This window comes from Lactuca saligna, chromosome 6 (genome assembly GCF_052625555.1).
Source record: "Lactuca saligna cultivar CGN05327 chromosome 6, ASM5262555v1, whole genome shotgun sequence".
In the NCBI taxonomy this organism is placed as follows: domain Eukaryota; kingdom Viridiplantae; phylum Streptophyta; class Magnoliopsida; order Asterales; family Asteraceae; genus Lactuca; species Lactuca saligna.
Window position 1 is genome coordinate 127271811 of NC_136422.1, and position 11785 is coordinate 127283595.

The 11785-nt window shown below is 37.1% G+C and overlaps 1 protein-coding gene across 1 annotated transcript; it reads left to right on the top strand.

Moving 5' to 3' along the window:
- Positions 1-2058: 2058 nt before the first annotated feature.
- Positions 2059-11482, top strand: LOC145002878 (uncharacterized). Its single transcript, XM_078962063.1, has 10 exons — positions 2059-2221; positions 2342-2508; positions 2554-2705; positions 2778-3103; positions 4948-5074; positions 5171-5255; positions 10321-10494; positions 10566-10868; positions 10974-11041; positions 11131-11482. Exons 1-10 carry the CDS (start codon positions 2059-2061, stop codon positions 11480-11482), a joined length of 1917 nt encoding a protein of 638 aa, XP_078818189.1.
- Positions 11483-11785: the final 303 nt, after the last annotated feature.

Consider the following 11785-nt stretch of genomic DNA (forward strand, 5'->3'; position numbering starts at 1 on the left):
AGACCTTTCCAAAGTCTTTAACTCATACATAACATCAAGACTATTGGATATAGTGTCTAGTCCATAACTATATTTGGTATGTACTTGACCTGGCCCGGCATGGTTCATTTGGGTTGCAAGGCATCATGCACTTGGATAGACTAAATGAGAGAAATAAGACACTTATGGTTTGTTAATATATTATAGGTTCTAATATATTAATAATAAGAATAATAATATTTAGTTATTGTTGATCAATAATAATTTAGAATTAATTATGTGATCAAAAGAAGACTAATTAAATATGTGGGTTGATTTTGTCAATCATCCATAACTTATATAGTGGGCCAAGGCTCCATGGATTATCAAGTTGGGTTAAACCCATAAGATGCTCCATGGATGCTCCATGGGAGTTACATAACCCATGGGTCATGGAAATGAAAGGTCATGACAATTAGGGTTTACATGGTGTAACCCTAATTGTGACACACTATATAAAGGTTATTCTATTCACCAAAATCGGCCACTAGAAAGAAAGATGAGAGCAAACCGATTTTGCAAGTGTTCTTATTCTCTTAGAGTTTATTCCAAGTGTACTTGGTGTTGTGTGAGACATTTGAGGCATCACACTTGAGGTGCTAGGATCACAAGGTTTCAAAGGAATCCAAGCTACAAAGAGGTATGCAATTCTTACTAACTATTAGAATAAAAGATCCCCATGTATGCTAGATAGGATTATGAACCTTGGAAAATCAATGTATCTTAGTCAAACATAGATCCAAGGTTTGTAGGGTTTCATGTACATCATAGGAGTGTTAGAATGCTCAAAACCCAACAAGGACCTCCACTAAGATCCTATTTTTATGCTCCTAAATGGCCTAAGGACCTTAGATCTGACCTTATTATCGAATGGGGACGATCTCGCCAACAAATGAGGTCCAAAATTCATTAAAGGGACCAACTACGAAAACCCTAGCTAGATCTAAAGAACAAAGAGGAAAGATGCAAGCTTTTTACCTCTAGGAGCTCTGTAAGATGATTATAATGCAAGATCTTGAAGCACCCACTCAATCCAAGCTTGCTTGACCAACTCCTTTTCTTGAAATGAACACTAAAGACCACAAATGCACTATATTAAGGCTCAAAGATGGTGTCTCAAGGCTTTCAGAAGTGAAATGCCGCTCAGGGGCAGTGGAGGCTCTCTAGGGTTTAGTCCAATGGGCTTAAAGTCGTTTATATAGGCCTCAAGTCCATAAATTCGGGTTTTTGATCCCTAGCGCGTACACCCCTTGTAATTCATGGTACGCCCAGCATACCTCCAAATATCCGCGACCAAGAAGGTACCTGGTATGCTAAGCGTACACTCAAGTATGCCCAGCGTACTAAGGAACTATTTATGCAATAATTCTAATTTAAAGGTTTCAGGTCATACCATTTATTTCTAGATGTTACACACACACACATAACCGCAAACACTCTTCATTTCTTATTTCCTAGATTGAAATCCTTCTTAATTTTCTCTCAAAACTCATCCGTAAACACCATATATTCATAAGATTTTGCCCAAATTAAATTCAAATATTCATAAATTCCTCAAGAACATTCATACCATCTTTAAATCTCCTTATTTTCCTCAAGAACACCATCCAAAACCCCAAGAACATCCATATCAACTTCAAACCTTCATATTTCACTCAAGAACACCAAGAACACCTTCAAATATGGGATAATGTCACTGTAGCACATGAAACTTTCATCTATTGGCTAATTTGGTCCTTAAAGTTTGTTTTTTGGTACATTAGGCCAGTAAACTCGTAAGTTACCTTTTAATTATACCATTTTATCAAGTTTTAGAACATTTCCCGGTTGACCTTTACTATATGTGAATTAATATATTTTTTTGTCTAATCCAATGCCACATGAGATATGCCACGTCAATTAATGATATAAGAAGCTTAAATCCTATCGTCTTCAACTATTGAACTTCAGTTATCTTCATTAATCACCTGTAAAAGAAACCGAGTTAGGGTTTCTGAAGCATTCATGTGATTGAGTTGAAGAAACAAAGTAGTCGCAGCAATGGCACAATCGGAACCTAATGGATTGTTTGCGATGGTGGAACTGAACTACCAAGGGGTATTTAATCGAAATCCTTTTTGTTACACTGGTGGTATCAAAACCATGTTCACTAATGTTGACTTTCCTTCTATGACTTATCATGAGTTTGTTAACTTCTTCGAAGGTTTCATGCGTAAAGAGTGTAAAAAGTTTTCCTATTGTGAACCAAAATATTCCCTGATGGAAGGGATTAATCCCATTTCAAATGATGTGGAATATGCTGCTTTTATTTTTGATGATTAAGGAACAGATGGTATAATTTTGGTTTATATGGATCATATTGGGGTTGGTATTGATGGGTGGATTGATGATGAAGATAATGATGCTGATGAACATGAGTCTTGTATTGATGGTGAAAATGAAGACAACATAGATGAACTTAGAAATGTTGCCTTTGAATTTAATGAGGATGTAGTGCATATGAATAGGACATAAAATGATCCTTTCTTGAGTAAGTTATGTGCTGATGATGAGGTTGAAAACAACATTGTAGATGATGACAATGGGAGAGAAGTTGAAGTTAACATACAAACTTATTCCATATATAATGAGCTATTACACTGGAAAAAACAAAAACCAATTCTAGGGATGAGATTTAAGGGTCCAGGGTAAGTAAAATCAATGTTGTGTAACTATGCTGTAGCTAATGGATATCAATTGTGTTTTGAAAAAAATCATAGGATAAGACTTTTGGGGAGGTGTAGTAAGGGTGCTTGCACATTTAGATTATGGGCTTCTTGGATAAGTGATGAAGAGAGTTTCCAAATCAAGTCACTAAAATCTGATCATAATTGTGCTAGTAACTTCAAGTTTGGATCATTGGTGACATATGCATGGATTGGGAGTCACTATACCAAAGAGATTGTAGAAAGTCAGAAAATAAGTGTAAGGAAGCTTAGGTTAAAGGTAATGGCCAAGTTTGGTATCCAAGTTAGTATGGGGCAATGTAGAAGAGCAAAGAAGTATGCACTGAAACTTGTTGAAGATAGCCTTATTGAACATTATGGTAAGCTATGGTCATATGGTCATGAAATTTTAAGGACAAATCCTGGGTCAACTGTGAAAGTAGATATGGAGGATGGTCCAGATGGAAAGAAATATTTTAGCAAGTTCTATTGTTGTTTTCAAGGATTTAAACAAGTGTTGGGTCATAATTATTGGTTTATACTTTGCTTTTCTAGGAAAATATATTTTTTCTATAATATAATATGTAATATTGTGGCTGTGTACGGCTGCACATGTGTGTGTGTCCACACACCCTATGTACGACTGCACACGCGTGTGCAGCTGGTGGCCCATGTCTCATATATATATATATATATATAGGGTGAGGAGTGCATGTGAGTGTAAGGCTAGAACAGAGAGAAAGTTAGAGAGAAGTGTGTGTGAGAGAGAATCTATTGTAAGGAGCATCACTCAATTTCATTAATACATCATAGATTCATCATCTTCTTCTTCTCATTCTCTTTTATTTTGATCCGACATCATCCAATTGATTGAGATTCCGCACCATTAATTGGATCTGATTGATACACAAGCAATTTTGAGGACTTCCAGTTGGTATCAGAGCTTGGTTGTATCAATCAGTTTTTTCTGATCTGGAGATTGTTTGATCTTATTTTGAAAAGATAATAGCGTTTTTGGATAGATCTTTGAAAAATAAGGGGGGTTTCTTCTTTGCATTTTTCGTAAAAACGAGTTTTTGATCGAGTTTTGGAGCAAAAAAGGGTGAAAAACCTCGTTTTTTCGCGAATCTGTTGAAGGTGTGCGGTCAGGGAGTGTGCAGCTCGAAGTATACGGCTCAGTGTGCGGTCTTGGATTACAGCTCGGAGTGTGCGGCTAAGTGTTTGGTTCTCAGACTTGCCTCGGAATCCACAGCTCAGCTACCTCGCTCTTGGCTCAGTTCGGAAGCAGCAACGCCTTTATAAGAAAAGGGGGAACGAAATTGAGGTGTTGGGGATCGAACCCGGGACCTCTTGGTCATTGCCACAACGCTTTAACCAACTCGACTAGCACACCCTTTGTGTCATCCCTTTGAAACATAAATCATAATTTGTCCTTCTCGGTTTATAATTTCGCAAATTGACAATTTCAACCCAAAAATCAATTTCTTTTAATTTTTAAATTCCAATTTTCAACCCAAAAGTTTAGTTTTTAATTTTTGATTTTGTTTTTATCTTTTGACCTTAAAATTTTGACTTTGACTTTTAAAAGTTGACCTTTAACTTTAAATTTTGACTTTCTCGTTTGACTTTTAATTTTTCAAATTTAGATTTTCGGTTTGACTTTTAAGTTTGACTTTTTATATTTGACTTTTAAGGTTGACTTTCTCGGTTTTTAAGTCAAAGGGCAATTAAAAAAAATAAAAACAATAATAAAAAAAATAAAATAATGAGTTCCTCATCCATTCAGGTAAATGAAGTTTCATGTATTCCATCTTGTGAAACTACTATTAAATTTCTCCGAGATCAAATCGATTTATTAAAAAGAGAAAATGAGGACCTCAAATACGAAGGCTATACTCTTAGGAAAGGTCAGAAACCTTTAAAAGCACAATTAGAGGCCAAGACTAAGGAATTTAGGAAATTACAAGAAGATTACAGCAACAAGTGTGAAAATTATGATCACATTAAACATAAACTTGCTGCTGTAACTGAAGAACTTGACGCTTTGAAAATTAAGTGTGGAAAAAAAGATGTTAGTTTCAAAAATTACACTGCTTCAAGTAAGACGGTCGAGTCCTTATTTGAAAACCAATTAAAATTAAAAGATAATCAAAACAAGGGTCTAGGGTATGATAGTGTTCCTCCCCTTTTCAATCATAACTATATATCCATACCTTTGACTCAGGAAGAGACCAAGAACCATTTATGGTATACGGTAAACCAATTGTTGAACAGGCAACTGAGGGTGTTGAGATGAACGATACTAATGATTCTACTTCCTGTGCAAGTAAAGTAGTAGAGGATGAGAACAAGTAGAAAACTATTGAACAATCCAATGACTCCTAGAACTCTGAATCTGTTGCTTCTAATTCAGTTAATCCTAACAAACCTGATGTTGGTAAATACAGGCCACCATTTCAAGCTAAACAGAGTGCCTATTGTAACTGTGCGTATGGGAAAAGAAAGAGACAAGGCAAAGACAAGCCACCGGGGGCAAGAAGAAACAACTTCCCAGTGAAGAAAAAGATATGCTTTCACTGTGGAACACCTGCACACATTGCTAGAAATTGTCCTAATCGCGCATACGTTCCCTACTATGCACAAGGACGGCAAAATGTGCCAAGAGGGAGATTTTCTAAAAGAAACCCCTCTAGGTCACGTTCAAACAATGGTGACTGGAATGCGCAAAAGGCCAAGAATCTGAATCCCAATAACAAGAAGGGAATGTCGGCAAAGAAGTCAAATCGAAGACATGCTCCCGTGAAGCCAAAATCAAAGTCATCTCAACGGCCGACATCAAGTTCAAAATCAAGTGCTGAGACACCCATCAGATCGAAAAAGAAATGGGTTAAACCCAACTACAAATGGGTTCCAAAGGCTTACTCTCCCAAATCTTCTAAGGATTCTAATATTTCTACATCTTCTGTTTGTGATAAACAGGATTTGTCATGGGAGAGAGTATCGTGCAAGGATGAAAAAGGTCAACTCAGTTTCAAAATGGACTGGGTTCCAAAGACCAACTAATCCCGCTCTGTGCCGGAGCATCTATGGAGGTATATCATCAAACTTCGGTTTGTTGGTAGTGGCTTTTCCAGGCACATGATAGAGCACATCTCTCAACTGTACAACATTCAGACCTTTGTTTCAGAGTATGTGTCCTTTGCGGGAAAGGAAGAAAGGAAGAGATCACTCATGGGGTTAGTGCTTAATGACATGACGAATTTTCAGATCTGTTCGGAGATTAGGTGTGCTGTTCTCAGACCTTCTGGATGCAAATTCAATCGGTGACTTACGGTTTGAGTTTTCTTCTCTATACTCCTAAGTTTTTCTATAACAATGTAATTTTTCAAAACAAATTTCCATTTCTTAACAGCATATTTTCATCCAAATCCAACCATAAAAATCCCATGTATCATAATCATAATACAAAACATGTCAAATCCCAAGATCAAATAAATCCAAATCCAACTGTGTGTGTGTGTACGAGTCATGCCGGTGCCTTCCCACGGTCCTCGTTAGTACCTGAAACACATAACACAACAACTTTAAGCATAAATTCTTAGTGAGTTCCCCAATATACCGCTTACACACATACGCCCTTATGGGCCATGACCATCCGGTTTATGCGTCTTAGGGGACTTCCATCCCGACCCAGTGAACCTTCTGGTCCCACCCGTGTTGACCTTCCGGTCCGTAACTCCCTGACCTTCCGGTCTACATCATAATGCCTTCCGGCCCATAACATAATGCCTTCCGGCCCAAATCAAACATAGCATACATATCGCATACAAACAGGCAACTTATAAAATACAATGCATATATCTTATAGCATACCAGACCTTCCGGTCACACATAGGTACCCTTCTAGGTACAGTATAGTGAGAAGACTTACCTCGTATGATGTCTAAATCTCACGTGCTTGATATCTCTGAATCTCGTAACCTCGACCTAGCCTCGCTTAATCATATCAAATAATCATTAACGGCTCTCAAGGCTATACTATATTCCTTCTAAAATTCCACAGAATGGTAAAAGACCATTTTACACCTCCCTGACCCAAAAGTCCACATGTTGACTAAAACCCTAAAAGTCAACAAAAGTCAATAGCAAGCAGTATGCAAGGCGTACCAGCTCCTGTACGCGGGGCGTACTCTTGCCTTCCAGAAGCATGGTACGCAACCCCTTACGTGGCGCGTACTGGGATTACGCCCAGCGTAATGCCCAGTTTCTTTGTTCAGCATATTCAGGTCTTAAACTGTTAAGACTTGCATCCAAACTTCAAATCTGACCCCTCTAATACGTCTTAAACCATAAAGTTGGAACCTTTAAGCCTTTGCATGTCTGTAAAGATCACTTTGTGCTCAAAACACCTTTCCTCTTTCCATAACGAGACTATAACTCATGCATGCCATAAAATCCACGTCCAAGACTCGATTTTTATGACTCCTCAACACATTTTACACTAGAAAAGGTCAGATCTAAGCTTATGGAGACTCTTTGAACATAAAGTCTCCAACTTTGAACCAAAACCCTAACAAATGGTCCAACAAGCAAAGCTTATGAAGAACAAGGAAAGCTTTGAGCTTTTTACCTCACGAAGGATCTCCAACCACTGTAGAACTCGGATCTATACTTGTTCTTCAACTTCTAGCTCCAACAATGGCTCCCTCTTCTCCTTCTTCACCTTGAAAAGAAAACTTCAAGCTCAAAAACTCACACACAAGCTAAAGCACGAATCTCAGCTTTCTAAGGGTTCTCTCAAGGATGTATGGTGGCTAGGGCAAGGGACTACATGTTTCTTTTATAGTGCAAGGCCACAATTTAGGGTTTTACATCTCGGCGGGTTACGCCCAGCGTACCCGGATGAACACGCGTATGAATTAAGCGCATGAGTACGCGCGGCGTACGACTAGCGTACTCACCAAATCATCTTTTCAACTTCAAGGGACTAAAATGCCAACTCTCCAAAATAGAAGGGCCATAAATCTAACCTGGAATTCGGGCTATTACATTTTCTTAAACTGATTCGCTTTAAAGACAAATTTTTGTTTTAGGATAGTTTAAATTTGCGCATTTCCTTTTGTTTTTCTCCTATGCACAAATTTACGGGGAGAAATAAAAAAAAACAAAAATTAGAAAAATTAAAAAAAAAAATCCAAAAACATTAGAAAATTAGAAAATCAAAAAAAATATGTTGGTTATGAAATGTGCTTGAGGGAGATGTTTTGGGAAGTGATATTATTAACTGATAACATGCAATCTAAGTATGCGTAACGTACCCAAAGTTGAAGGATCTATGCTCTGGTTTGATGCGTCGGTAGGCACGAAATATTCTAAATGGACATGACTAGGCAGAGCTGAACTTAGGAAATCTATAAACTTGACAAATCTTGACCTAGTTAGATCCGTTTAGCCTAACGATACGACGCTTGGATAGATTGAGCAGGGAGATATATATGGGAATCTACTCGTCACTAAAAATGAACTCGTATCTGGAACCGTGGTTTTACTTTTCCTCGATGTGCGGATTCTGTCCTTAATTCTGGTATTGATGGGACGACTGGTGAATTCCGATAAATTAGGTCTGTAGATGGTTATATTCTTTCTTTCTATTTGTTAGTCATATGTTACCTCATGTGCGTGACTCATAATCCGACCTCGAAGGTAACATATGTAACTCTATTTCTCTGCATCTTCTATCTATGCAATTCTTTCTATATGTTAGCCATATACTGTCTCCTTTGCGTGACTCACAATCCGACGTGGTACACAGTATATGCACCATTCTACTTCTCAATCCCTCTAAAACTTCAGTTAGTCATATGTTCCACCCTCTACGTGATTGGAAGAGATCCGACCTGGGTGTATAGCATATGCATTCTAAATCTATCTTCTCTCTTTATAATTGTCTGCTCTGGAAGTCCTTGATTACTGGGCATATCAGGAAGCAGGAAACATGTTCTGGTACAATTAAAATTGAACACTCAAAGACCATCTATAAATCTCGCTGCTTAATTTAGGTGGACTACAATATCCTTGGTCGTCGTCAGATGAATGGTCCTTAAGAAATATTTTCTAGGAACTTACGATCACTTTGGCTTATAACTAATAGTATGTCCTAATTTTGTCACAATTTTTCATGTTTAAGTGGACACCAATACCGATGATCGACCAAACAAAGACGTGAAGATAGAAGGTACCGACAAGCGGATAAAGGCTTTCTAAAAACATTTATCCTAAATCACTCTTAAAGTTAGATATCATTTTATTTTTGTTAAATTTGTTTATAATTTCTTCTAATTTAAACATTAGGGAGAATTAAAAATTCAAAAATTCAAAAATCAAACAAAAAATTCAAAATCAAAAATTTGTGTTATATTCTGTTTTATTTCTTGTTCAAGAAAATCAAAAATCTAAATTTTTTTTTTGTTTCTGATTTATTTTTTCAGAAAATATGAAAAATCCAAAAATATTTTTTTATGCGCTAATTTTTCTTTTAGTTTTGTTTTGTCTTGAAAAGTGATTTCAGGTGTAGATGAGACTCATTGAGACTGTATCGAAATTTTCTGAGCCGAAGCTTCATCCGTGAGCATCGAAGAATTTTCATTCGAAGGAGCAAGAAATGAAGATTATTCTTTCAACATTCAGTCTGTCAACCCGAGAAGCATGGTGAAGCTGTACTTGAAGATTATGTGACAGATTACATTGAAGCCTCCTCAATCAATTTGCTACTATCTATGAACCTGCTGAAGTGATCCATAAGATTATTTCTCTCCGTTGTTCTCTCTGAAGATTCTCAAGTTGAAAGTGCTATCTTTCAAAAATCTTTTCATCAAGCCTCCTCACCCAATGTGCGTTCAGAGTCAAATCTTGAAGAAAAGCCCAACCGCTTGAGATGAATTCATTCATGAAGATTCATCAAGTTCATCTTGAAGCTGTGAAGAAATCAAAGATCAAAGCTGAAGCCCAAGCTCCTATTGAAGATTGACAAGAAAAGTCAGCTACTTTTTAGGGGGAGCTTGTTGGGTCATTTAGAAAAGAAATCTAAAAACCAACGGGGAGATTGTTGGGTCATAATTATTGGTTTATACTTTTCTTTTCTAGGAAAATATATTTTTTCTATAATATAATATGTAATATTGTGGCTGTGTACGGCTGCACATGTGTGTGCGGCCGCACAACCTGTGTACGGCTGCACTCGCATGTGCAGCCGTACACTCGTATGCTGGTGGTGGCCCATGTCTCATATATATAGGGTGAGGAGTGCATGTGAATGTAAGGTTAGAAGAGAGAGAAAGTTAGAGAGAAGAAGTGTGTGTGAGAGAGAATCTATTGTAAGGAGCATCACTCAATTTCATTAATACATCATAGTTTCATCTTCTTCTTCTTCTCATTCTCTTCTATTTTGATCTGACATCATCCAATTGATTGGGATTCCGCACCATCAATTGTATCTGATTGATACACAAGCAATTTTGGGGACTTACAACAAGGTTGGATTGAAGGGTGTAGAAGGGTAATTGGTCTTGATGGATGTTTTCTTAAAGGTGTTTGTAAGGGAGAATTACTTTATGCTATTGGGAGGGATGCAAATGACAAGATATATCCTATTGCTTGGGCAGTGGTTAATGTGGAGAACAAGCAGAATTGGAAGTGGTTTTTAGAGCTTCTAATTGATGATCTAAACTTGAATTTAGGGAATGGTTTCAGTTTAATGTCAGACCAACATAAGGTTAGTATTTTACATAGTAATGCATTTATGTTTATTTTACACTATCTGATTAAACCTTTATAGTACTACAGGGTTTGATAGAGGCTGTTAAAGAGTTGTTGCCATATGTAGACCACAGGCAGTGTGCTAGACATATTTGCCAAAATTTGCAGAAGAGATTTACTGGTGCCATATATCATACCTTGTTTTGGAGAGCATCTAAAGCCACAACTGAGCATGTTTTTAAATTTATGATGAAAGAAATTGAGACATTGAACCTAGATGCCCATCAATATCTCATGGAGAAAGATCCTAAAACATGGTCAAGTGCTTTCTTTCAAACTGGAAGGTGTTGTGATGCAGTTGAAAATGGGTTCTCAGAAAGTTTTAATTTTGTAATAGTAGATGCCAGGAGGAAGCCCATAATAACCATGTTAGAGGAGATAAGATTTTACATGCTGGACAGAATCTACAACATGAAATTAAAGGGATAACAACAGGGAAATCATATTTGTCCAGAGATAAGGGATAAGGTGAATTTGCTTAAAAAGCTCAAAGGCATTATCAGGTACTACCAAGTGGATTAAACCAGTTTGAGGTAAGAGGAGCAATAGATGCATATGAGGTGGACTTACAAAGGAAAACATGCTGATGTAGGTTGTGGCAATTGAATGGATATGGATGTGCTCATTTTGTAGCTAGCATATCCTTTCTTAATAGGGATGTAGAAGCGTATGTAGACAACATGTTTAGCAGAACCACATTTAGGAAGGCATACAATTACAAAATTTCTCCCATGAATAGCAGTGATATGTGGCCAAAGACAAACTATACTCCACCATTGCCTCCTATTAATAGAAGGATGTTGGTAGGCCAGCTACTATGGGAAGAAATCCATTATAGAGAATACAGGAACACACAGGGTTCTAAGGCTGGAAAGAAAATCAGATTTAGTATTTGCAAGGAGATAGGTCACAACAAGGCCACTTGTCCACAGAGAAGGCCCTAAAAGTTAAATGTGAAGAAACAAAAGAAACAAAAAGTTTGTGTGAAGAAAAATGCAGGATAAGTAAAACAATTTAAAATATAAAATTAATAACATATAATTTATTACTAACATAATTATATGATGCCATATAGGGTAGTACAAGTGAACCATAACAACATGAAGAGGTTGAAATGACTCCAATTGAGATTGATACTACTCAAAATGATATGCAAGTTGCTCCTACTGATGTTGAATCTAGTAGTGCAGGGGATTTTAGTCATTATATGCAATTTACTCCACCTAGATGTTATGAAGGTGTTATGG

Bases quoted from the DNA above. Each gene is read 5' to 3' on its own strand.
- LOC145002878 (XM_078962063.1), top strand. From the start codon at position 2,059: ATGGCACAATCGGAACCTAATGGATTGTTTGCGATGGTGGAACTGAAC. The intron at 2,222-2,341 runs GTTTCATGCGTA...TTGATGATTAAG, and splicing joins GTTTGTTAACTTCTTCGAAG to GAACAGATGGTATAATTTTG. The intron at 2,509-2,553 runs GTAGTGCATATG...TTCTTGAGTAAG, and splicing joins CCTTTGAATTTAATGAGGAT to TTATGTGCTGATGATGAGGT.